Source organism: Bombina bombina, chromosome 1 (genome assembly GCF_027579735.1).
Source record: "Bombina bombina isolate aBomBom1 chromosome 1, aBomBom1.pri, whole genome shotgun sequence".
In the NCBI taxonomy this organism is placed as follows: domain Eukaryota; kingdom Metazoa; phylum Chordata; class Amphibia; order Anura; family Bombinatoridae; genus Bombina; species Bombina bombina.
In genome coordinates, this window is record NC_069499.1 from 751,236,925 (window position 1) to 751,264,778 (window position 27,854).

A 27,854-nucleotide genomic window follows, 5' to 3' on the forward strand; every position below is an offset into this window, starting at 1 on the left:
AAATAGATGTGATTTATGTGACACAAAATTTAGAGAAAATGATGCCCAAGATGATTCCTCAAGTGAGGGGAGTAAGCATGGTACTGCATCATCCCCTCCTTCGTCTACACCAGTCTTGCCCACACAGGAGGCCCCTAGTACATCTAGCGCGCCAATACTCCTTACTATGCAACAATTAACGGCTGTAATGGATAATTCTATCAAAAACATTTTAGCCAAAATGCCCACTTATCAGCGAAAGCGCGACTGCTCTGTTTTAGAAAATACTGAAGAGCATGAGGACGCTGATGATATTGGTTCTGAAGGGCCCCTACACCAGTCTGAGGGGGCCAGGGAGGTTTTGTCTGAGGGAGAAATTTCAGATTCAGGGAAAATTTCTCAACAAGCTGAACCTGATGTGATTTCATTTAAATTTAAGTTGGAACATCTCCGCGCTCTGCTTAAGGAGGTGTTATCCACTCTGGATGATTGTGAGAATTTGGTCATTCCAGAGAAACTATGTAAAATGGACAAGTTCCTAGAGGTCCCGGGGCCCCCCGAAGCTTTTCCTATACCCAAGCGGGTGGCGGACATTGTAAATAAAGAATGGGAAAGGCCCGGTATACCTTTCGTCCCTCCCCCCATATTTAAAAAATTGTTTCCTATGGTCGACCCCAGAAAGGACTTATGGCAGACAGTCCCCAAGGTCGAGGGGGCGGTTTCTACTCTAAACAAACGCACCACTATACCCATAGAAGATAGTTGTGCTTTCAAAGATCCTATGGATAAAAAATTAGAAGGTTTGCTTAAAAAGATGTTTGTTCAGCAAGGTTACCTTCTACAACCAATTTCATGCATTGTCCCTGTCACTACAGCCGCGTGTTTCTGGTCCGATGAGCTAGAAAAGGCGATCAATAATAATTCTTCTTCTTATGAGGAGATTATGGACAGAATTCGTGCTCTCAAATTGGCTAATTCTTTCACCCTAGACGCCACTTTGCAATTGGCTAGGTTAGCGGCGAAAAATTCTGGGTTTGCTATTGTGGCGCGCAGAGCGCTTTGGTTAAAATCTTGGTCAGCGGATGCGTCTTCCAAGAACAAATTGCTTAACATTCCTTTCAAGGGGAAAACGCTGTTTGGCCCTGACTTGAAAGAGATTATCTCTGATATCACTGGGGGCAAGGGCCACGCCCTTCCTCAGGATAGGTCTTTCAAGGCCAAAAATAAACCTAATTTTCGTCCCTTTCGCAGAAACGGACCAGCCCTAAGTGCTACGTCCTCTAAGCAGGAGGGTAATACTTCTCAAGCCAAACCAGCCTGGAGACCAATGCAAGGCTGGAACAAAGGAAAGCAGGCCAAGAAACCTGCCACTGCTACCAAGACAGCATGAGATGTTGGCCCCCGATCCGGGACCGGATCTGGTGGGGGGCAGACTCTCTCTCTTCGCTCAGGCTTGGGCAAGAGATGTTCTGGATCCTTGGGCGCTAGAAATAGTCTCCCAAGGTTATCTTCTGGAATTCAAGGGGCTTCCCCCAAGGGGGAGGTTCCACAGGTCTCAATTGTCTTCAGACCACATAAAAAAACAGGCATTCTTGCATTGTGTAGAAGACCTGTTAAAAATGGGAGTGATTCATCCTGTTCCATTAGGAGAACAAGGGATGGGGTTCTACTCCAATCTGTTCGTAGTTCCCAAAAAAGAGGGAACGTTCAGACCAATCTTAGATCTCAAGATCCTAAACAAGTTTCTCAAGGTTCCATCGTTCAAAATGGAAACCATTCGAACAATTCTTCCTTCCATCCAGGAAGGTCAATTCATGACCACGGTGGATTTAAAGGATGCGTATCTACATATTCCTATCCACAAGGAACATCATCGGTTCCTAAGGTTCGCATTCCTGGACAAGCATTACCAGTTTGTGGCACTTCCGTTCGGATTAGCCACTGCTCCAAGGATTTTCACAAAGGTACTAGGGTCCCTTCTAGCGGTGCTAAGACCAAGGGGCATTGCAGTAGTACCTTACTTGGACGACATTCTGATTCAAGCGTCGTCCCTTCCTCAAGCAAAGGCTCACACGGACATTGTCTTGGCCTTTCTCAGATCTCACGGATGGAAAGTGAACGTAGAAAAGAGTTCTCTATCTCCGTCAACAAGGGTTCCCTTCTTGGGAACAATAATAGACTCCTTAGAAATGAGGATTTTTCTGACAGAGGCCAGAAAAACAAAACTTCTGAACTCTTGTCAAATACTTCATTCTGTTCCTCTTCCTTCCATAGCGCAGTGCATGGAAGTAATAGGTTTGATGGTAGCGGCAATGGACATAGTTCCTTTTGCGCGCGTTCATCTAAGACCATTACAACTGTGCATGCTCAGTCAGTGGAATGGGGACTATACAGACTTGTCTCCGACGATACAAGTAAATCAGAGGACCAGAGATTCACTCCGTTGGTGGCTGTCCCTGGACAACCTGTCACAGGGGATGAGCTTCCGCAGACCAGAGTGGGTAATTGTCACGACCGACGCCAGTCTGGTGGGCTGGGGCGCGGTCTGGGGACCCCTGAAAGCTCAGGGTCTTTGGTCTCGGGAAGAATCTCTTCTACCGATAAATATTCTGGAACTGAGAGCGATATTCAATGCTCTCAAGGCTTGGCCTCAGCTAGCAAAGGCCAAGTTCATACGGTTTCAATCAGACAACATGACAACTGTTGCGTACATCAACCATCAGGGGGGAACAAGGAGTTCCCTGGCGATGGAAGAAGTGACCAAAATCATTCAATGGGCGGAGACTCACTCCTGCCACTTGTCTGCAATCCACATCCCAGGAGTGGAAAATTGGGAAGCGGATTTTCTGAGTCGTCAGACATTTCATCCGGGGGAGTGGGAACTCCATCCGGAAATCTTTGCCCAAATTACTCAACTGTGGGGCATTCCAGACATGGATCTGATGGCCTCTCGTCAGAACTTCAAGGTTCCTTGCTACGGGTCCAGATCCAGGGATCCCAAGGCGACTCTAGTAGATGCACTAGTAGCACCTTGGACCTTCAAACTAGCTTATGTATTCCCGCCGTGTCCTCTCATCCCCAGGCTGGTAGCCAGGATCAAGCAGGAGAGGGCATCGGTGATCTTGATAGCTCCTGCGTGGCCACGCAGGACTTGGTATGCAGACCTGGTGAATATGTCATCGGCTCCACCATGGAAGCTACCTTTGAGACGAGACCTTCTTGTTCAAGGTCCGTTCGAACATCCGAATCTGGTCTCACTCCAACTGACTGCTTGGAGATTGAACGCTTGATCTTATCAAAGCGAGGATTCTCAGATTCTGTCATTGATACTCTTGTTCAGGCCAGAAAGCCTGTAACTAGAAAAATTTACCACAAAATATGGAAAAAATATATCTATTGGTGTGAATCTAAAGGATTCCCTTGGGACAAGGTAAAAATTCCTAAGATTCTATCCTTTCTTCAAGAAGGTTTGGAGAAAGGATTATCTGCAAGTTCCTTGAAGGGACAGATTTCTGCCTTGTCTGTGTTACTTCACAAAAAGCTGGCAGCTGTGCCAGATGTTCAAGCCTTTGTTCAGGCTCTGGTTAGAATCAAGCCTTTTTACAAACCTTTGACTCCTCCTTGGAGTCTCAATTTATTTCTTTCAGTTCTTCAGGGGGTTCCGTTTGAACCCTTACATTCCGTTGATATTAAGTTATTATCTTGGAAAGTTTTGTTTTTGGTTGCAATTTCTTCTGCTAGAAGAGTTTCAGAATTATCTGCTCTGCAGTGTTCTCCTCCTTATCTGGTGTTCCATGCAGATAAGGTGGTTTTACGTACTAAACCTGGTTTTCTTCCGAAAGTTGTTTCTAACAAAAACATTAACCAGGAGATAGTCGTACCTTCTTTGTGTCCGAATCCAGTTTCAAAGAAGGAACGTCTGTTGCACAATTTGGATGTTGTTCGTGCTCTAAAATTCTATTTAGATGCTACAAAGGATTTTAGACAAACATCTTCCTTGTTTGTTGTTTATTCTGGTAAAAGGAGAGGTCAAAAAGCAACTTCTACCTCTCTCTCTTTTTGGATTAAAAGCATCATCAGATTGGCTTACGAGACTGCCGGACGGCAGCCTCCTGACAGAATCACAGCTCATTCCACTAGGGCTGTGGCTTCCACATGGGCCTTCAAGAACGAGGCTTCTGTTGATCAGATATGTAAGGCAGCGACTTGGTCTTCACTGCACACTTTTACTAAATTTTACAAGTTTGATACTTTTGCTTCTTCTGAGGCTATTTTTGGGAGAAAGGTTTTGCAAGCCGTGGTGCCTTCCATCTAGGTGACCTGATTTGCTCCCTCCCTTCATCCGTGTCCTAAAGCTTTGGTATTGGTTCCCACAAGTAAGGATGACGCCGTGGACCGGACACACCAATGTTGGAGAAAACAGAATTTATGTTTACCTGATAAATTACTTTCTCCAACGGTGTGTCCGGTCCACGGCCCGCCCTGGTTTTTTAATCAGGTCTGATAATTTATTTTCTTTAACTACAGTCACCACGGTATCATATGGTTTCTCCTATGCAAATTTTCCTCCTTTACGTCGGTCGAATGACTGGGGAAGGCGGAGCCTAGGAGGGATCATGTGACCAGCTTTGCTGGGCTCTTTGCCATTTCCTGTTGGGGAAGAGAATATCCCACAAGTAAGGATGACGCCGTGGACCGGACACACCGTTGGAGAAAGTAATTTATCAGGTAAACATAAATTCTGTTTTTCTGTAGAGACTGTGTTAACTCAGAAAGGCTGACAGTGTCCCCATTAGGGGAAGGGTAAGCCGTAATCCTAGTGTTATCAGAGGTTTTTACTAGCTTGCATAAAGGGTTAATTTTTTGTGGGCACTCAGTTTATGTGAATTTGGGACAAACTTTTTTGTGTCTGGGAGTAACGTTTTCTGTTTTATGGGACATTTGCTTGAGGGTTCTTTGGGGTTGTTTATAACCCACATGGCTTTCAGGCAGGCTTTGTTAGTTTTGTGTAGGCCCCAGCAGGCGGGGCCTAAATTTACAAGCAGCAAGCAACTTCTCCTGAGGGACTAATTGAAGCTTTAAACCCCATATTATCGCTTCCTAAGGGCAGGTAGGGCCACAGCAGAGCTGTGGCAAGGTGCTAACAGGGGTTTTAACCGGTTTTAGACATATTTCAATCCGTTTTTTTCATTTGGGGGTTTATTGCTTATTAACTTGTGGTGCAATCCTTCTAAAGCTTAGTGGGTACACTGTTAAAATTTCAGAAAAATTGAAGCAATTTTAACTTGTTTTGCAGTTTGTGTATGCCTTTTTTTCTCTTAAAGGCACAGTACCGTTTTTGCAAATTGTGTTTTTTTCATTAAATAAAGTGTTTTCCAGGCTTGCTTGCTTTCTTTATTACTAGTCTGTTAAACATGTCTGACACTGAGGAAACTCATTGTTCAATTTGTTTAGAATCCATAGTGGAAACACCTCTTAGAATGTGTCCCACTTGTACTGATATGTCTATAAATTGCAAACAGCATATTTTGACTTATAAAAGTTTGGCATTAGATGATTCTCAGACAGAAGGAAATCAGGTTTTGCCATCTAGTTCTCCCCAAGTGTCACAACCAGTAACGCCCGCACAAGCGACACCGAGTACTTCTAGTGCGTCTAATTCTTTCACCTTGCAAGATATGGCTTCAGTTATGAATACTACCCTCACAGAGGTTTTATCTAAGCTGCCTGGGTTGCAAGAGAAGCGCAGTAGCTCTGGGTTAAGAACAAATGCTGAGCCTTCTGACGCTTTAGTTGCCGTATCCGATATTCCCTCACAATGTTCTGAGGTAGGAATGAGGGATTTGCTGTCTGAGGGAGAGATTTCTGATTCAGGAAAGATGTTCTCTGACAGATTCAGATATGACGGCATTTAAATTTAAGCTAGAGCACCTCCGCTTATTGCTCAGGGAGGTTTTAGCTACTCTGGATGATTGTGACCCTATTGTAGTTCCAGAGAAATTGTGTAAAATGGTCAAATATTTAGAGGTTCCTGTTTACACTGATGTGTTTCCGGTCCCTAAGAGGATTTCGGACATTGTTACTAAGGAGTGGGATAAACCAGGTATTCCGTTCTCTCCCCCTCCTGTTTTTAAGAAAATGTCTCCCATTGCTGACACCATAAAGGACTCATGGCAGACGGTCCCTAAGGTGGAGAGAGCTATTTCTACCCTGGCTAAGCATACAACTATACCTATTGAAGACAGTTGTGCTTTCATTGATCCTATGGATAAAAAATTAGAGGGTCTCCTAAAGAAAATTTTTGTTCATCAAGGTTTTCTTCTTCAACCTATAGCATGCATTGTTCCTGTAACCACTGCAGCTGCCTTTTGGTTTGAGGCTCTAGAAGAGGCTCTTCAGATGGAGATCCCACTAGATGATATTTTGGACAGAACTAAGGCTGTTAAGTTGGCTAATTCTTTTATTACAGACGCCGCTTTTCATCTTGCTAAATTAGCGGCTAAGAATTCAGGTTTTGCCATTTTAGCGCGTAGAGCGTTATGGCTTAAGTCCTGGTCAGCTGATGTGTCATCTAAATCTAAGCTTTTGTCCATCCCTTTCAAAGGTAAGACCCTATTCGGGCCTGCATTGAAAGAGATCATTTCAGACATTACTGGAGGGAAGGGTCATACCCTCCCTCAGGACAAGTCAAATAAGACAAGGACCAAACAAAATAATTTTCGTTCCTTTCGAAAACTTCAAGAGTGGTCCCTCTACCTCTTCCCCTGCTGCAAAGCAAGAGGGGAACTTTGCTCAATCCAAGCCAACCTGGAGACCTAATCAGGCTTGGAACAAGGGTAAACGGGCCAAAAAGACTGCTGCTGCCACTAAGTCAGCATGAAGGGGTAGCCCCCGAACCGGGACCGGATCTAGTAGGGGGCAGACTCTCTCTCTTTGCTCGGGGCTGGGCAAGAGATGTTCAGGATTCCTGGGCAGTAGAAATTGTAACCCAGGGATACCTTCTAGATTTCAAGGATTCCCCTCCAAGGGGGAGGTTCCATCTTTCTCAATTGTCTGTAAACCCGACAAAAAGAGAGGCATTCTTATGCTGTGTAGAAGACCTTTTTACCATGGGAGTGATCTGCTCAGTTCCAAAAGCAGGGCAGGGGTTCTACTCCAATCTGTTTATAGTTCCCGAAAAGGAGGGAACCTTCAGACCAATTCTGGATCTCAAGATCCTAAACCAATTCCTAAGAGTTCCATCTTTACAAGATGGAGACCATTCAGACTATCTTACCATTGATCCAGGAGGGTCAATATATGACCACCGTGGACTTAAAGGATGCGTATCTGCACATTCCTATCCACAAAGATCATCACCAGTTCCTGAGGTTTGCCTTTCTGGACAAGCATTATCAGTTTGTGGCTCTTTCTTTTGGGTTGGCCACGGCGCCACAAATCTTCACAAAGGTGCTAGGGTCCCTTCTGGCGGTTCTAAGGCCACGGGGTATAGCAGTGGCGCCTTATCTAGAAGACATTCTAATTCAGCGTCGTCCTTCCAACTAGCCAAGTCTCACATGGACGTAGTGTTGGCCTTTCTAAGGTCTTACGGGTGGAAAGTGAACTAAAAAACAGTTCTCTTTCCCCCATCACAAGAGTTTCATTTCTAGGGACTCTGATAGACTCAGTGGACATGAAAATATTTCTGACGGAGGTAAGGAAATCAAAGATTTTGTCCACCTGCCGAGCTCTTCATTCCATTCCTCGGCCGTCAGTGGCTGAGTGTATGGAGGTAATTGGACTAATGGTAGCGGCAATGAACATAGTTCCGTTTGCTCGCTTGCATCTCAGACCACTGCAACTATGCATGCTCAATCAGTGGAATGGGGATTATGTGGATTTATCTCCTCAGATAAATCTGGATCAAGAGACCAGAGACTCTCTTCTTTGGTGGTTGTCACAGGATCATCTGTCCCAGGGAATGCGTTTCCGCAGGCCAGAATGGGTTATAGTGACGACAGATGCCAGTCTTCTGGGCTGGGGTGCAGTCTGGAATTCCCTGAAAGCTCAGGGTTTGTGGACTCGGGAGGAGGCTCTCCTACCGATAAATATTCTGTAATTAACAGCGATATTCAATGCTCTCCAGGTATGGCCTCATCTGGCTTCGGCCAGATTCATTAGGTTTCAGTCGGACAACTTCACGACTGTGGCTTATATCAATCATCAGGGTGGAACAAAGAGTTCCTTAGCGATGATAGAGGTCTCAAGGATAATCCAATGGGCAGAGGCTCACTCTTGCCATCTGTCAGCGATCTATATCCCAGGTGTAGAGAACTGGGAGGCAGCATCTCTAAGTCGTCAGACTTTTCATCCGGGGGAGTGGGAACTCCATCCGGAGGTGTTTGCTCAGCAGGTTCGGCTATGGGGCACACCAGAGTTGGAGCTGATGGCGTCTCGTCAGAACGCCAAACTTCCTCGTTACGGCTCCAGGTCAAGGGATCCTCAGGCTGTACTGATAGATGCTCTAGCAGTACCCTGGTCGTTGAACCTGGCTTATGTGTTTCCACCTTTCCCTCTCCTTCCACGTCTGATTGCCAGAATCAAACAGGAGAGAGCATCAGTGATTTTGATAGCGCCTGCATGGCCACGCAGGACTTGGTATGCAGACCTGGTGGACATGTCATCCCTTCCACCATGGTCTCTGTCATTGATTCAAGGTCCATTCAAGCATCCAAATCTAATTTCTCTGCAACTGACTGCTTGGAGATTGAACGCTTGATTCTATCAAAGCAGGATTTCTCTGAGTCAGTCATAAATACCTTGATTCAGGCTTGAAAGCCTGTTACCAGGAAAATTTATCATAAGATATGGCGTAAATATCTTTTTTAGGTGCGAATCCAAAGGCTTCTCCTGGAGTAAAATCAGGATTCCTAAGATTTTGTCTTTTCTCCAAGAGGGATTGGAGAAAGGATTATCAGCTAGTTCCCTAAAGGGACAGATATCTGCTCTGTCTATTTTGTTGCACAAGCGTCTGGCAGATGTTCCAGACGTTCTGGCTTTTTGTCAGGCTTTAGTTAGAATTAAGCCTGTGTTTAAACCTATTGCTCCGCAATGGAGTCTAAATTTAGTTCTTAGAGTTCTTCAAGGGGTTCCGTTTGAATCCATGCATTCCATGCATTAAGCTTTTATCTTGGAAAGTTTTGTTCCTAGTTGCTATCTCTTCAGCTCGAAGAGTTTCTGAACTATCTGCATTACAATTTGACTCTCCTTATCTTGTGTTCCATGCTGATAAGGTGGTTTTGCGTACCAAGCCTGGGTTCCTACCTAAGGTTGTTACTAACAGGAATGTCAATCAAGAAATTGTTGTTCCTTCTGTGTCCTAATCCTTCTTGTAACAAGGAACGTCTGTTGCACAACTTGGACGTGGTTCGTGCTTTGATATTTTATTTGCAGGTAACCAAAGATTTTCGTCAAACATCTTCTTTGTGGTCTATTCTGGAAAGCATAGGGGTCAAAAGGCTACGGCGACTTCTTGTTCCTTTTGGCTGAAAAGCATCATCCGTTTGGCTTATGAGACTGCTGGACAGCAGCCTCCTGAAAGGATTACTACTAATTCTACTAGAGCGGTAGCTTCCACATGGGCTTTAAAAAATGATGCTTCTGTTGAACAGATTTGTAAGGCTGCGACTTGGTTGTCGCTTCATGCCTTTTCAAAATTTTATAAATTTGATACTTTTGCTTCTTTGGAGGCTATTTCTCTTGTTAAGTGTATCCAGTCCACGGATCATCCATTACTTGTGGGATATATTCCCTTCCCAACAGGAAGTTGCAAGAGGATCACCAACAGCAGAGCTGCTATATAGCTCCTCCCCTCACATGTCATATCCAGTCATTCTCTTGCAACCCTCAACATAGATGGAGGTCGTGAGAGGAGTGTGGTGTTTTATACTTAATTAATTCTTCAATCAAAAGTTTGTGCGCAGTCTGGAACTCCCTGAAGGCTCAGGGATCGTGGACTCAGGAGGAGAAACTCCTCCCAATAAATATTCTGGAGTTAAGAGCAATATTCAATGCTCTTCTAGCTTGGCCTCAGTTAGCAACACTGAGGTTCATCAGTTTTCAGTCGGACAACATCACGACTGTGGCTTACATCAACCATCAAGGGGGAACCAGGAGTTCCCTAGCGATGTTAGAAGTCTCAAAGATAATTCGCTGGGCAGAGTCTCACTCTTGCCACCTGTCAGCGATCCACATCCCAGGCGTGGCTTATCTGCTCTGTCTATTCTTTTGCACAAGCGTCTGGCAGAAGTTCCAGACGTCCAGGCTTTTTGTCAGGCTTTGGCGAGGATTAAGCCTGTGTTTAAAACTGTTGCTCCTCCGTGGAGCTTAAACTTGGTTCTTAAAGTTCTTCAAGGAGTTCCGTTTGAACCCCTTCATTCCATTGATATTAAGCTTTTATCTTGGAAAGTTCTGTTTTTGATGGCTATTTCCTCGGCTCGGAGAGTCTCTGAGCTATCTGCCTTACATTGTGATTCTCCTTATCTGATTTTCCATTCAGACAAGGTAGTTCTGCGTACTAAACCTGGGTTTTTACCTAAGGTAGTTTCTAACAGGAATATCAATCAAGAGATTGTTGTCCCATCATTGTGCCCTAATCCTTCTTCAAAGAAGGAACGTCTTTTGCATAATCTGGACGTAGTCCGTGCCCTGAAGTTCTATTTACAGGTAACTAAAGATTTTCGTCAAACTTCTTCCCTGTTTGTCGTTTACTCTGGATAGAGGAGAGGTCAAAAAGCTTCGGCAACCTCTCTCTCCTTTTGGCTTCGTAGCATAATACGTTTAGCCTATGAGACTGCTGGACAGCAGCCCCCTGAAAGAATTACAGCTCATTCTACTAGAGCTGTGGCTTCCACCTGGGCCTTTAAGAATGAGGCCTCTGTTGAACAGATTTGCAAGGCTGCGACTTGGTCTTCGCTTCACACCTTTTCAAAATTTTACAAATTTGACACTTTTGCTTCTTCGGAGGCTGTTTTTGGGAGAAAGGTTCTACAGGCAGTGGTTCCTTCCGTTTTAAGTTCCTGCCTTGTCCCTCCCATCATCCGTGTACTTTAGCTTTGGTATTGGTATCCCACAAGTAATGGATGATCCGTGGACTGGATACACTTAACAAGAGAAAACATAATTTATGCTTACCTGATAAATTTATTTCTCTTGTAGTGTATCCAGTCCATGGCCCGCCCTGTCCTTTTAAGGCAGGTCTAAATTTTAATTAAACTCCAGTCACCACTGCACCCTATGGTTTCTCCTTTCTTGTTTTGTTTCGGTCGAATGACTGGATATGACATGTGAGGGGAGGGGCTATATAGCAGCTCTGCTGTGGGTGATCCTCTTGCAACTTCCTGTTGGGGAGGGAATATATCCCACAAGTAATGGATGATGAAATTTATCAGGTAAGCATAAATTGTTTTTTGGGAGAAAGGTTTTGCAAGCAGTGGTGCCTTCCGTTTAGGTTCCTGTCTTGTCCCTCCCTTCATCCGTGTCCTAAAGCTTTGGTATTGGTATCCCACAAGTTAGGATGAATCCGTGGACTCGGTACATCGCAAAAGAAAGATATTTATCATGTAAGCATAAATTTTGTTTTTGTAGCATATTATTGTTTTAAAATGCTTTTTTTTTTTTTTTTTTTTTTTTTGTCCAATTTTAGTGTTACTTTCAAAAAGTGTGGTTATTTTATTGGCTTGCAATTTTTCTATTCAGATCCCTGTAATACATTACTATAACGCGCCCATTTTTTCTTAGGTCCCTGAATATCTACATCATGTCAACAAGCGCTTAGAGGAAGAAGCTGACAGAGTAATCACATACTTAGATCAAAGCACGCAGTGAGTATTTTTTATGCTTTGTTAGATTAAAGTAACATTACCTTTTAATGATTCATAAACGTGTACATTATTTTTTTTTTTTACAATGTTCTATAAGCCAATTTACTTTCTCTTTTAAATCCTTTGTTGAAGAACATACCTAGGTAGCCTGAGAGATTTATGGCAGCCGTTTGCAACATTGCTTTTAACCTGAGGCTACTCAGTTATTTCATATAGGTGGCAAGAGTCCATGAGCTAGTGACGTATGGAATATACATTCCTACCAGGAGGGGGCTAAGTTTCCCAAACCTCAAATGCCTATAAATACACCTCCCACCTCACTCATACCTCAGTTTTACAAACTTTGCCTCCTTAGGAGGTGGTGAAGCATGATATGCTTGATTTCTTCTGTGAAAGGCGCTTCTAAGCATATGGAAGCCCAGTTCCTTCCGAAGTACATTGTTTGTCTGAGGGATGTGAAGGGAGTATTGCCTGATACCATGTTTTTGCCTATGGGAAATCTATTCTAGGGCTCTCTGTTAATTCGGTCGCAGGGATTCATCTGCTGCCTTTACAGATGGACATTATACTCCTCTACCATTACCTCTGTTTCAGTACTGGTTTGGCTGTCTGCTATGTGGATGGGTGTCTTCTGGTAAGTATATATCATTAAAGGCCAATACAAAGGCTGAAACGTGTAGATGCCCTTCCTGAATTGCTGCCAGTTATTAAATATCAGAGCGCTCTGAGAAGAATATACTGGTTTCTTATATTTTGCAAAGAAAACAAAGTAAATTTCCAAGTTTAAATTTGATGCTGAAGGAACCGCTTTCAATTGGCTCATTTACCACATGTGACCGCTGAACGCGGAAGGAAGCCAGGATCCGATACAGCAGTGAACAGTGACTAGCCGGGTGATACGAGTGCAAACAGTGCTGCCACAACGAATACCCTGAAAAGTGGTCAAGTACACCGGACTTACGTGCTGAGGGAAATTCAACTATTAAGATACTGTTATGTCTCTATAAGTTCACTGAAGCAGTGAGATACCAATTACCTGCAACTTCCCATTACACGGATAACAAAAGCCGCTAAAAGCACTATAAGGCTTGTTTTCTTGATGCATGCTTAAGCCGAATGTGAAATACGGAAGCCTGATTTCAACCTTTGAAAATTTTAGCTTGCAATTTAGTGTTAACGCTAAACATTTGTATGCATAATATATGTATAGAAGCTTTTTATACGATTCATTACAAGATTTGAGAGCTTAATTACCACCGGTGACTGTTTTTACTTTCTTAACATGTTTGTTTCTACTATTGCAAAGCAATAGTTTTTTAAAATACCTTGTTGTATTGAGAAATTTTAGAGCAATATCTCTGTTTTATCATAATTATATACTATTTTTATACCCTACTGAGTGGTTGCTGTATAGCGCATCTTCATTTTTTTCCCCCAGATTGCCTTTCGGCATTGCAGAGAAGTGTTAGAAGATTTCGGAGTAGTCTCTTATGGAAGGTAGTACTCTTTGAGATGGGACTGGAGTTTTAAGTAGTTTTGTCAGCCTCTCAGTGAGAGCATTGATGAAAGTTAGTCTGGAGATGCAGGGAGAGTCTTTCTGCAAAACCATCCAGACTCGTATTAACAGCTCCTTAAGCAATCGGCGTTGACGAGTTTCGCTGCCTGCTTTCTTCACTGAAGTCCATGTCAGAAGCGCTGCTACAATCTGTCAAACGTGAAGGACCGTGTTACTGTTCCACGGCATAGATTACGGTAAGATCGTTTCATTTTTTCTTTTTTCAAATGCTTTATTGAAAGGTCATAGAAATATAGCATATTTTCTGTTATTGAATAAACATATACAAATGTAACGTTCTGGGCACGCAGTGCTGTGTCTATTAACTTATTACATCTAGCACCAGATCGTTTCATTTTTTTACACATATTGCAAACGCTAGAAGACTGGGTCACAGTGTGGCTCCTTTTATCTATATGGAATCAAGGGTTAATATCTCCTGAGGGGGGATTATGAACAGCTGGGTTTAATCATATATGCTTTATTTGATTTTATGCTGCTTTTTGTGTAAGATGTTTATGGGCTCATAGGCTGAGGTGGAACATACAGGTTTCACTTTCATTTTGAAGGTTGCACAGATTAAAAGCTTGGCACGCTTTTTCTCATAGCCGGGACGGTCCTGCATTGCGCACCATGTGACCGGTATGGTCGAGGCTTCCATTTCCTTTCTCTTGACCGCGTTACTACCGGAGAGGATTTTTTATCTCTGTTCTGAGAGTATAAAGGTGCCGCTTTTTTTTACTTCAAATAAAGTTAATTTTTTTTCTGTAGTCCTCCGCATATCGTACTTTAGCTATGGAGGGCTTTGATTCATTAGAGGGTTCTCCCTCTATTTCAAAGAGTAATGCCAGTTTATATTGTGAGGGAGCTCTGGAATATCCGCCCTCTCAATTATGTTCCATATGCCTTGATAAGGGGATTATATCAAATAAGGTTGACATGTTTGATACCACTGAGCCGCCCACCTCTGAGTAGTCCTCGTCCAGTGAGGTGCACACCCTACATGCATCTGGTATACACATGCAGCTTCCCATTGCACTGCTAATCCTCCATCTGGAGGGGGCTTTTTTCATCAGATGTTACTGCACAGTTTCATACGGTGTTGTCTGTGGCCATTAGTGCTTTCCCTTGCACTGTTAAGCGCAAGCGAAAGGTTAAATCTTGCACTCCTGCCCAGATGGCATCATGTAATTTGTCGGATATATCCAATCAGTTATCCGAGGATGAGGTTTTTTCTGAAACTTCAGAGTATGAACTTTCAGAGTTGGAGTCTGCTGCCTATAATCCTCTGCCTGGGGAGGATCCAGTTTTTAAATTTAGGACAGAACGTTTACGCTTTCTACCAAAGGAAGTTTTGACTACTTTAGAGGTTCCAAATGCCGATCTGCTAGTCGATCCTCTGGGTCCTAAATTTGATGGCAATCATTAAATACGAGTGGAACAGGATTAGAATCCACTTCCCGTCGCCTGCTTTTTAAGGATCCCGGTTCCAAGCTCTCTATGGGGGTGGGTTCTCTTTTTCCCATCCCTACTTGGTTGGTGCTAATTCACGCTTGGCACACGTAATGCTAGCCGTGTGAGGATAGTTCAAAGTTCATAGAGCCGCCGGATAGAAGGATGGAAACCCTGTTAAAAAGGATTTGTAACCTATGGGATATTTGCTTTTTGGTGCGGCGTGTGTCCCCACAGTTGCTGGAGCGGCTACCTTTTGGGGCGTCTCCTTCGTGAAAATGTTTGAGGTGGAGGGTCTACGACATTTTTCAGGAAAGAATTACGGCCTTCTGGGTTACTAGTTCTTTTATCTGTGCTTCTATTACGCAGATTAATTAGCTTATGGCTAAGACTTCAGGTTTTCTGTTCAGGCCCGTGAGGCGCTCTGACAGATATAACTTCTAAGTCTAGTCTTTTTCCCTCTCATTTAAGGGAAAGAGTTTGACTTTCTCCACGGTTTCAGGGGCCAAGGGTGCCTTCATACTGTAGGATAAGGAGAACAATTCTAAGGGACAAAGTTTTGTTATTTTGTTCCTTTAGTTCTGATAAAAGCCCAGCGTCAGAGGCCTCTGCTAAACCAGAGCAAGCCGGCTCAGTCCTGGAATAGATCCAAGCAGAGCAAGAAGCCTGCCGAGACTAAGTCCGCATGAAGCGGGCCACGTTCCTATTTTGGATCGTGTAGGGGCAAGTCTGTCGCTCTTTCAGAGGAGTGGTTCAGGGACGTGCAGGATCCTTGGGTTCTGGAGGACATAGCTCGGGGTTGCAAGATAGGTTTCAAATCTCATCCACTCAGGGGCAGATTAATCCTCTCAACCTGTCCTCAAGACGAGGGAAGCCTTTCTGCAGTGCGTAAGGGATCTGTCCTCCTTTGGAGTTATTGTCCCAGTGTTTATCATAGTGAGGTTTGGGATACTATTCAAACATTTTCGTGGTCCGAAAGTAAGGAGGGAACCTTCCGTCCAGTTCTGGAGCTAAATTTCTTAAACAAATGTCTAAATGTCATCTCGTCAAGATGGAGACAATAAGGTCCATCCTTCCCTTGATTCGGGAATGCCAGTTTTTGCCCACTATAGATCTGAAGGAGGCATTCATTTACCTTCCTATCCACAGGGAACACTTCCAGTTCCTCAGGTTTAGGGTCCTGGACCAGCACTTCCAGTTCATTGCACTTTCGTTTGGTCAAGCTACTGTTCCAAGAATTTTATGAAGGTTCTAGGGGCTCTTCTAGCAGTCGCCCGAACCTGGGATGTAGCAGTAGCTCCCTTCTGGGACGACATTCTGGACCATAGTTTTGTCTGGCGGAAGACCATTCGGAATCTCTCCTCTGGGGAAGATAAATAGTGAAATGAGTTCTCTTATTCATAAGGAGTTCTTATTCTTAAGCACCAGGGTGGAGTTCCTGGGCACGATATTAGATTCCATAGACATGAGAACAGACCAGAGAGGTTGCAAACTAGCTTCAACTTGTCTTTCCCTCCAGACCTCCTTAAGGCCATATGTGGCTTAGTGTATGGAAGTGATTGGTCTCATGGTGCCCAGCATGGACATCGTTCTCTTTGCCAGGTTCCACCTCAGGCAGTTGCATCTGTGCATGCTGAGGCAGTGAAACGGCGATCATTTAGATCTGTCTCTACAGATTCTCTGGACAACCGGTCAAGAGAATCGCTCTCTTGGTTGCTCTGTCCGGATCACTCTGGGGACATCCTTTTTATGACCATCCTGGGTGACTGGGCCTGTAGACACAGGAGAGCTCCCTCCCGTTCCGTATTCAAGACCTTCGGGCAATATTCAATGCTCTATAGGTTTGGCCCCTACTGGGTTCGTCCCAATTTATCTGATTCAAATCAGACCATATATCCCCGGTGGCTTAAATCAACCATCGGGGGGCACGAGAAGCTTCCTGGCATTGAGGAAAGTATCTTGGACTCTGGGGTGGGTGGAGACCCACAACTGTTCACTGTCAGCGATCCACATTCTGACAGGTGGGGAATGCCCGGAGATAGATCTCGTGTCCCATTTCTATACCTAGCTACCCAGATATGGGTCGGGGTCCTCAGGGGGAGCTAATAGATGTCTTGGTGGTTCAATCTAATTTCTTTTCCTGCCATTACTACTCCTTCCTTGAGTGGTAGCTCGAATCTTTCAGGAGCAGGCGTCTGTGCTACTCCATCCATCGTGGCCGCAAAGGATATGGTTCGTGGATCTAGTGGGGATGTCATCATCTCCCCCTTGGAGGGTCCCTTGTTGCAGGGATCTGCTGGAACAAGGCCCATTATTCATCAAAACCCAGATTCTCTGAGGCTGACTGCGTGATGATTGAATGCTTAATCTTAGCCAAGAGAGGCTTTTCTGAGAGTGTTATCGATACTCATTCAAGCCGGTTACTCGTCGCATCTTTCATAGGGTGTGAAGAGCATGGTTTGTCCTGGCACAAAGTAAATGTTGCAGGATTCCTTCTTTTCTCCAGGTTGGACTGGAAGAAGGGCCTCTCAGCTAGTTCCTTGAAGGGACAGATTTCGACCCTGTCTGTTTTTACTACACAAGAGGCTCGCTGAGCTTCCGGATGTACAGTTTTTTCTTAAGGTTCTGACTAGGATCAGGCCGGTGTAGATCTAATGCTCCTCCTTGGAGTTTAAAATCTTGTACTTAAAGTTTTGCAACGGGCTCCGTTTGAGCCTATGCATGGTGTTGACCATTAAGGTTGTTTTTTTGTCTTGGAAGGTTCCTTTTCTACTAGCTAGTGCTGCTGCATGCAGAGTCTCTGAGATTGCTGTCTTGCAATGCAACCTTCCTTATCTGGTGTTCCATGCTGATAAGGCTGTTTTATGAACTAAGTTAGGATTTCTTCCTAAGGTTGTGTCGAATCACAACATCAATCAAGAAATTGTAGTTCCTTCCTTATGTCCTAATCCTTCATCGAAGGAACTTTTACTGCATAATCTGGATGTGGTTTGTGGCTGCGAAGGAATTTAGACCAACTTCTTCTTTTTGTTTTCTATTCTGGGAAGCGTAGGTGTCAGAGGGCCTCTTCGACTTCCTTTATCTTTTTGGTTGAGTATCATCCGCTTAGCATATGAGTCAGCAGGTCTTAAGCCTCCTTAGAGGATTACTGCTCATTCTACGAGAGCAGTGGTTTCCTCTTGGGCCTTTAAAAATTAGGGCTCTATGGATCTGGTTTGTAAGACATGCTACCTGGTCCTCCTTACATACTTTTTCCAAACTTTACAAGTTCGATGTTTTTGCTTCTGCTAAAACAGCCTTCAGGAGAACAGTTTTGCAGGCTGTGGTGCTCTCAGATTAGGGGCCGCCTCCTTTTTATTTTTTTTCCCTCACGTTAGCATTCAGTGTCCTCTGTAGCTTGGGTATTGTTTCCCACAAGTAATGAAAGCAGCTGTGGACTTTCCCTGTATTAAGAAGGAAAACATAAATTATGACTTACCAAATAATTTCCTTTCCTTCGATACGGGGAGAGTCCACAGCTCCCGCCCGTGTTCTCCGATGGGCGGCCTTAAATTTATTTTGTTTTCTTCTGGCACCTTTTTCACCCTGATATTTCTCCTACGGTTTCCTTGTTCCCTCGGCAGAATGACTGGGGGATGAGGGAAGTGGGGGAGGTATTTAAACCTTTGACTGGGTTGTATTTGCCTCCTCCTGGTGGCCAGGTTCTGTATTCCCACAATTAACGAATGCAGCTGTGGACTCTCCCTGTATCGAAGGAAAGGAAATTATCTGCTAAGTCATAATTTGTTTTTATTTTGTCATTTTTGGCGTGTATATTTTTGGCACGAAATCGCGCCTGCTGTGACGCGAGGTGAATCATTTCATTGCGTCAGTTTGGCGCAAGGTCGCGCCTGTTATGACTCAAGTTGCATCTTTTCAGTGCGTCATTCTTGGCGCCAAAATTTGTTATATTAAGCCTCTCCCTCTAATGCTCGCTGCGCTCATATTCTAGAGAGCTATGATGCTTACTTTTGATTTTACTTTTTGTATAAGAATTTTATCATAGGCATTTTTTGCCTTTCCTGAAACTACTATTTTGAGGAAATTGGATATTTTGTTTAAATGGTATTTCTTTTTAAAGACACTATGAGTCCACGGATTTCATCCTTGTGGGATATTCACCTCCTGGTCAGCATGAGGAGGCAAAGAGCACCACAGCAGAGCTGCTATATATAGCTCCTCCCTTCCCTCCCACTCCAGTCATTCTCTTTGCCTACGTTAGTGATAGGAAGGAAGAGGTAAAGTGAGGTATTAGATTAGATTCTTCAATCAAGAGTTAATTATTTTTAAAGTAGTGCCAGAGAGTGCTACTTTGTTCTAGGCTGTAGTCGTAGTCCATATCAGTCTCTACAGTAGAGCTTTTGGTGGTTTTAAAGCAATGGGAACTTGTGGGACACAATTCTCACTGCACCTCCCATATTCTGTCGCTGCCCTTACCAAGAAAGCCTGAGGGATTTTGATCAGGATTTTCGCTTATTTACAGGGCCATGGGAGGGAGAGGACCTCCTAAACCTGGAGACTGCATTTGCTGCCAGGCAGAAGATGAGGTAAGTGCTAACTTTATTTCTGGGGAGAGGAACTCAGAAAAAGATTGGGGCACTTTATTGATTTAGACCTCATGGATCTTGGACACAGACTCTCCTAGTTTATCAGGAGATGTTATAGCAGCTAGAACTCGGGCACTGGGTAACATGTGTTTCATCTCCTGCGGTCTCGTCTAATAGAGCAGACAGTGAGATTATATTGAGTTTTTTACAGAGCTCTAAGGGGTTTTATGCTTTTACTCCTTTTACACCTCACTAACTTGGCTATACGTTAAACTGAGGTATGAGTGAGGTTGGAGGTGTATTTATAGACATTTTGAGGTTTGGGAAACTTTGCCCCTCCTGGTAGGAATGTATATCCCATATGTCACTAGCTCATGGACTCTTGCCACCATGAAATAAATTAATTTTTCTCCAACATAGGTGTGTCCGGTCCACGGCGTCATCCTTACTTGTGGGATATTCTCTTCCCCAACAGGAAATGGCAAAGAGCCCAGCAAAGCTGGTCACATGATCCCTCCTAGGCTCCGCCTACCCCAGTCATTCTCTTTGCCGTTGTACAGGCAACATCTCCACGGAGATGGCTTAGAGTTTTTTAGTGTTTAACTGTAGTTTTTATTATTCAATCAAGAGTTTGTTATTTTGAAATAGTGCTGGTATGTACTATTTACTCAGAAACAGAAAAGTGATGAAGATTTCTGTTTGTATGAGGAAAATGATTTTAGCAACCGTCACTAAAATCCATGGCTGTTCCACACAGGACTGTTGAGAGCAATTAACTTCAGTTGGGGGAACAGTGAGCAGTCTCTTGCTGCTTGAGGTATGACACATTCTAACAAGACGATGTAATGCTGGAAGCTGTCATTTTCCCTATGGGATCCGGTAAGCCATGTTTATTACGATCGTAAATAAGGGCTTCACAAGGGCTTATTAAGACTGTAGACTTTTTCTGGGCTAAATCGATTCATTATTAAATACATATTTAGCCTTGAGGAATCATTTTATCTGGGTATTTTGATATAATAATATCGGCAGGCACTGTTTTAGACACCTTATTCTTTAGGGGCTTTCCCAAAGCATAGGCAGAGCCTCATTTTCGCGCCGGTGTTGCGCACTTGTTTTTGAGAGGCATGGCATGCAGTCGCATGTGAGAGGAGCTCTGATACTTAGAAAAGACTTTCTGAAGGCGTCATTTGGTATCGTATTCCCCTTTGGGCTTGGTTGGGTCTCAGCAAAGCAGATACCAGGGACTGTAAAGGGGTTAAAGTTCAAAACGGCTCCGGTTCCGTTATTTTAAGGGTTAAAGCTTCCAAATTTGGTGTGCAATACTTTTAAGGCTTTAAGACACTGTGGTGAAAATTTGGTGAATTTTGAACAATTCCTTCATGTTTTTTCGCAATTGCAGTAATAAAGTGTGTTCAGTTTAAAATTTAAAGTGACAGTAACGGTTTTATTTTAAAACGTTTTTTGTACTTTGTTATCAAGTTTATGCCTGTTTAACATGTCTGAACTACCAGATAGACTGTGTTCTGAATGTGGGGAAGCCAGAATTCCTATTCATTTAAATAAATGTGATTTATGTGACAATGACAATGATGCCCAAGATGATTCCTCAAGTGAGGGGAGTAAGCATGGTACTGCATCATTCCCTCCTTCGTCTACACGAGTCTTGCCCACTCAGGAGGCCCCTAGTACATCTAGCGCGCCAATACTCCTTACTATGCAACAATTAACGGCTGTAATGGATAATTCTGTCAAAAACATTTTAGCCAAAATGAACACTTATCAGCGTAAGCGCGACTGCTCTGTTTTAGATACTGAAGAGCATGACGACGCTGATAATAATATTTCTGAAGGGCCCCTAACCCAGTCTGATGGGGCCAGGGAGGTTTTGTCTGAGGGAGAAATTACTGATTCAGGGAACATTTCTCAACAAGCTGAACCTGATGTGATTACATTTAAATTTAAGTTGGAACATCTCCGCATTCTGCTTAAGGAGGTATTATCCACTCTGGATGATTGTGACAAGTTGGTCATCCCAGAGAAACTATGTAAAATGGACAAGTTCCTAGAGGTGCCGGGGCTCCCAGAAGCTTTTCCTATACCCAAGCGGGTGGCGGACATTGTTAATAAAGAATGGGAAAGGCCCGGTATTCCTTTCGTCCCTCCCCCCATATTTAAAAAATTGTTTCCTATGGTCGACCCCAGAAAGGACTTATGGCAGACAGTCCCCAAGGTCGAGGGAGCGGTTTCCACTTTAAACAAACGCACCACTATACCCATAGAGGATAGTTGTGCTTTCAAAGATCCTATGGATAAAAAATTAGAAGGTTTGCTTAAAAAGATGTTTGTTCAGCAGGGTTACCTTCTACAACCAATTTCATGAATTGTCCCTGTCGCTACAGACGCATGTTTCTGGTTCGATGAGCTGATAAAGGCGGTTGATAGTGATTCTCCTCCTTATGAGGAGATTATGGACAGAATCAATGCTCTCAAATTGGCTAATTCTTTCACCCTAGACGCCACTTTGCAATTGGCTAGGTTAGCGGCTAAGAATTCTGGGTTTGCTATTGTGGCGCGCAGAGCGCTTTGGTTGAAATCTTGGTCGGCTGATGCGTCTTCCAAGAACAAGCTACTTAACATTCCTTTCAAGGGGAAAACGCTGTTTGGCCCTGACTTGAAAGAGATTATCTCTGATATCACTGGGGGTAAGGGCCACGCCCTTCCTCAGGATCGGCCTTTCAAGGCAAAAAATAAACCTAATTTTCGTCCCTTTCGTAGAAACGGACCAGCCCAAAGTGCTACGTCCTCTAAGCAAGAGGGTAATACTTCTCAAGCCAAGCCAGCTTGGAGACCAATGCAAGGCTGGAACAAGGGAAAGCAGGCCAAGAAACCTGCCACTGCTACCAAGACAGCATGAAATGTTGGCCCCCGATCCGGGACCGGATCTGGTGGGGGGCAGACTCTCTCTCTTCGCTCAGGCTTGGGCAAGAGATGTTCTGGATCCTTGGGCGCTAGAAATAGTCTCCCAAGGTTATCTTCTGGAATTCAAGGGACTTCCCCCAAGGGGGAGGTTCCACAGGTCTCAGTTGTCTTCAGACCACATAAAAAGACAGGCATTCTTACATTGTGTAGAAGACCTGTTAAAAATGGGAGTGATTCATCCTGTTCCATTAAGAGAACAAGGGATGGGGTTCTACTCCAATCTGTTCATAGTTCCCAAAAAAGAGGGAACGTTCAGACCAATCTTAGATCTCAAGATCTTAAACAAGTTTCTCAAGGTTCCATCGTTCAAGATGGAAACCATTCGAACTATTCTTCCTTCCATCCAGGAAGGTCAATTCATGACCACGGTGGATTTAAAGGATGCGTATCTACATATTCCTATCCACAAGGAACATCATCGGTTCCTAAGGTTCGCATTCCTGGACAAGCATTACCAATTCGTGGCGCTTCCTTTCGGATTAGCCACTGCTCCAAGGATTTTCACAAAGGTACTAGGGTCCCTTCTAGCTGTGCTAAGACCAAGGGGCATTTCTGTAGTACCTTACTTGGACGACATTCTGATTCAAGCGTCGTCCCTTCCTCAAGCAAAGGCTCACACGGACATTGTCCTGGCCTTTCTCAGATCTCACGGATGGAAAGTGAACGTGGAAAAGAGTTCTCTATCTCCGTCAACAAGGGTTCCCTTCTTGGGAACAATAATAGACTCCTTAGAAATGAGGATTTTTCTGACAGAGGCCAGAAAAACAAAACTTCTAGACTCTTGTCGGATACTTCATTCCGTTCCTCTTCCTTCCATAGCTCAGTGCATGGAAGTGATCGGGTTGATGGTAGCGGCAATGGACATAGTTCCTTTTGCGCGCATTCATCTAAGACCATTACAACTGTGCATGCTCAGTCAGTGGAATGGGGACTATACAGACTTGTCTCCGAAGATACAAGTAAATCAGAGGACCAGAGACTCACTCCGTTGGTGGCTGTCCCTGGACAACCTGTCACAAGGGATGACATTCCGCAGACCAGAGTGGGTCATTGTCACGTCCGACGCCAGTCTGATGGGCTGGGGCGCGGTCTGGGGATCCCTGAAAGCTCAGGGTCTTTGGTCTCGGGAAGAATCTCTTCTACCGATAAATATTCTGGAACTGAGAGCGATATTCAATGCTCTCAAGGCTTGGCCTCAGCTAGCGAGGGCCAAGTTCATACGGTTTCAATCAGACAACATGACAACTGTTGCGTACATCAACCATCAGGGGGGAACAAGGAGTTCCCTAGCGATGGAAGAAGTGACCAAAATCATTCTATGGGCGGAGTCTCACTCCTGCCACCTGTCTGCTATCCACATCCCAGGAGTGGAAAATTGGGAAGCGGATTTTCTGAGTCGTCAGACATTACATCCGGGGGAGTGGGAACTCCATCCGGAAATCTTTGCCCAAGTCACTCAGCTGTGGGGCATTCCAGACATGGATCTGATGGCCTCTCGTCAGAACTTCAAAGTTCCTTGCTACGGGTCCAGATCCAGGGATCCCAAGGCGGCTCTAGTGGATGCACTAGTAGCACCTTGGACCTTCAAACTAGCTTATGTGTTCCCGCCGTTTCCTCTCATCCCCAGGCTGGTAGCCAGGATCAATCAGGAGAGGGCGTCGGTGATCTTGATAGCTCCTGCGTGGCCACGCAGGACTTGGTATGCAGATCTGGTGAATATGTCATCGGCTCCACCTTGGAAGCTACCTTTGAGACGAGACCTGCTTGTTCAGGGTCCGTTCGAACATCCGAATCTGGTTTCACTCCAGCTGACTGCTTGGAGATTGAACGCTTGATCTTATCGAAGCGAGGGTTCTCAGATTCTGTTATCGATACTCTTGTTCAGGCCAGAAAGCCTGTAACTAGAAAGATTTACCACAAAATTTGGAAAAAATATATCTGTTGGTGTGAATCTAAAGGATTCCCTTGGGACAAGGTTAAGATTCCTAAGATTTTATCCTTCCTTCAAGAAGGATTGGAAAAAGGATTATCTGCAAGTTCCCTGAAGGGACAGATTTCTGCCTTGTCTGTGTTACTTCACAAAAAGCTGGCAGCTGTGCCAGATGTTCAAGCTTTTGTTCAGGCTCTGGTTAGAATTAAGCCTGTTTACAAACCTTTGACTCCTCCTTGGAGTCTCAATTTAGTTCTTTCAGTTCTTCAGGGGGTTCCGTTTGAACCCTTACATTCCGTTGATATTAAGTTATTATCTTGGAAAGTTTTATTTTTAGTTGCAATTTCTTCTGCTAGAAGAGTTTCAGAATTATCTGCTCTGCAGTGTTCTCCTCCTTATCTGGTGTTCCATGCAGATAAGGTGGTTTTACGTACTAAACCTGGTTTTCTTCCAAAAGTTGTTTCTAACAAAAACATTAACCAGGAGATTATCGTACCTTCTCTGTGTCCGAAACCAGTTTCAAAGAAGGAACGTTTGTTGCACAATTTGGATGTTGTTCGCGCTCTAAAATTCTATTTAGATGCTACAAAGGATTTTAGACAAACATCTTCCTTGTTTGTTGTTTATTCCGGTAAAAGGAGAGGTCAAAAAGCAACTTCTACCTCTCTCTCTTTGTGGATTAAAAGCATCATCAGATTGGCTTACGAGACTGCCGGACGGCAGCCTCCCGAAAGAATCACAGCTCATTCCACTAGGGCTGTGGCTTCCTCATGGGCCTTCAAGAACGAGGCTTCTGTTGATCAGATATGTAGGGCAGTGACTTGGTCTTCACTGCACACTTTTACCAAATTTTACAAGTTTGATACTTTTGCTTCTTCTGAGGCTATTTTTGGGAGAAAGGTTTTGCAAGCCGTGGTGCCTTCCATTTAGGTGACCTGATTTGCTCCCTCCCTTCATCCGTGTCCTAAAGCTTTGGTATTGGTTCCCACAAGTAAGGATGACGCCGTGGACCGGACACACCTATGTTGGAGAAAACAGAATTTATGTTTACCTGATAAATTACTTTCTCCAACGGTGTGTCCGGTCCACGGCCCGCCCTGGTTTTTTTTAATCAGGTCTGATATTTTATTTTCTTTAACTACAGTCACCACGGTACCATATGGTTTCTCCTATGCAAATATTCCTCCTTAACGTCGGTCGAATGACTGGGGTAGGCGGAGCCTAGGAGGGATCATGTGACCAGCTTTGCTGGGCTCTTTGCCATTTCCTGTTGGGGAAGAGAATATCCCACAAGTAAGGATGACGCCGTGGACCGGACACACCGTTGGAGAAAGTAATTTATCAGGTAAACATAAATTCTGTTATCAGGTAAGTTCGTAAATAACTTTCCTCTTTGTTTCTATTATCAAATTTTCTTCATTCTCTTGGTATCCTTTGTTGAAGGAGCAGCAATGCACTACTGGGAGCTAGCTGAACACAGGTGAGCCAGTGACAAGAGGTATATATGTGCAGTCACAATTCAGTGGCTATCTTCCAGTGGGTGCTGCTGAGCCTACCTAGATATTTTTAACAAAGGATACTAAGAGAATGGTGCAAATTAGATAATAGAAGTATAATGAAATTTGATTAAAGGGCCAGTAACCCTACAACATGTTATATAATTCTGCATATAGTGCAGGATAATATAATTTAAGCGTATTTTTTTTTTATTCCGAAATTGAATTTACCTGCACTCCGCTCCAGGCTCTACTGAGCTGGTCTTGTTTTTCAAAAGTGCTTCACAGGCACGCTGTCTAGTCACAGCATGCCTGATTGCGCCATTAAACTGAATTTAGCTCGCTTCCACTACCAGACCAGAGCGGGAGCGAGCTACATTCAGTTTAATGGCGCGATACTGACCCTTTAAATCAGTTTTAAATGAACATAAAAATTAACTTGAAATGCCCAGTAGTGCAATGTCCACTTGCTTTAAAAAGTGTATATAATGCATATGAAATAGTACCATTTAGAGTTAAATTATTCTTTATGTTCAGCCTTCAAACAGTGATCTGTTTGTGAATTCAGTAGGTGTTGCTTTTCACAGAATAGAAAGCTTGGGTCTTGGTAAGCATGAAGACACTTTAGCGTTTTTAATGTCGTCATGAAAACACGTCAAGTGCTGTATTGATGATTTTGTATATTTAATATCTCATAAAATATAAATCTGTGTTTGTATTAAAAATATTGTACAGAAATGCACAACTGCACAACATGCACAGTCTTACAATTTAAAGAGAAATACCATGTCGAAATTGAAATTTGCATGGCTGGATTTCAGTTTGAAATAGAAGCACTTTTGAAATATACTTCCATTTGCAAAAATGCTTCTAATAAGTTATTACTGTTCTGCGGCATATGCACATATCCCGTGAGAGCCCGTGCACCAGTGTTCAAACACTATTCCTGCTCAGAGAGCTAGTGGTATGTATTGCTTCGGTGCCTCTGTGAAGACATTATTTGTGTCCTACAAGTTCCTGCTGACTCTTTGAGCAGGTATGGCATTTGAGTACTGGTGCAGAGAACCTCACAGCATATGTGCATATGCCACAGGAAAAACAGTGCTAAACTTTACTAGAAGCATTTTGCTTATGGAAGTATATTGCAAAAATCCTATTTCAAAGTGAAATGCACCCATGCACATTTCAGTTTTTATCTTTCTATCCATTTAAATATATCTACATGTTTTCCTTTGCTGCATTAATGCTTTTTTTTAAATAATATTTTATCTGTTTTAGGAAGCCTTTAATAGCCACTGTCGAAAAACAACTCTTAGGAGAACATTTAACGGCCACTCTTCAGAAAGGTATGTCAGATGTTATTTATTCAATTCCCCTGCAAATAGTACATTTTATTAAAGAATGTGTTTGTGGTAAAGTGTGCAGGTTATTTTATTTAAAATGCAAATGAGCACTGCCCAAGGACATTAAACACCTTGAGATGGTAGTATAAAATGATAAATCTTATATAATAAAACAAAAAAAAACCTCTGCAATATACTTTCCATTCTGAAATTGTGAGCTTTTCACAAGTGCAGAACACTGCACACTCTAGTGACCTAATTATAACTGTCCCTAATTTGTCACAGCAGAGAAGGTAACCTAAGTTACAACATGGCAGCTCCCATTGTTTTATGGACCCTAAAACTTTACACTTATTTTGTCAATATTTAAACTGCTAATGAAATTTAAAAAAATACATCTACCTGTTAGACTAACCTTTTCTTTCAATTCATCATTCTATCTAGCATTAGTTTAGGGTGCAATGTCCCTTTTTAAGTAATTTGTATTCTAATGTTTAAAGTATTGCACTTTTGTCTTTATATTTTTCCTTTTAAAAAAGGCTTAAATCACCTCCTGGATGAAAACAGAATTCAAGACCTTTCCTTGTTGTATCAGTTATTCAGCCGCGTAAGGGGTGGGGTACAAGTCCTTTTACAACATTGGATTGAATACATCAAGGTATTTAACTAC

The 27,854-nt window shown here is 43.5% G+C and overlaps 1 protein-coding gene across 1 annotated transcript in view; it reads left to right on the plus strand.

Moving 5' to 3' along the window:
• Positions 1–27,854, plus strand: part of LOC128645942 (cullin-4B) — a gene marked incomplete in the record, with an annotated part of 284,976 nt that overhangs the window by 60,569 nt on the left and 196,553 nt on the right. The window contains 3 exon segments of the mRNA XM_053699285.1: positions 11,758–11,840; positions 27,120–27,187; positions 27,724–27,842. Coding sequence (XP_053555260.1) covers positions 11,758–11,840; positions 27,120–27,187; positions 27,724–27,842 — 270 coding nt within the window.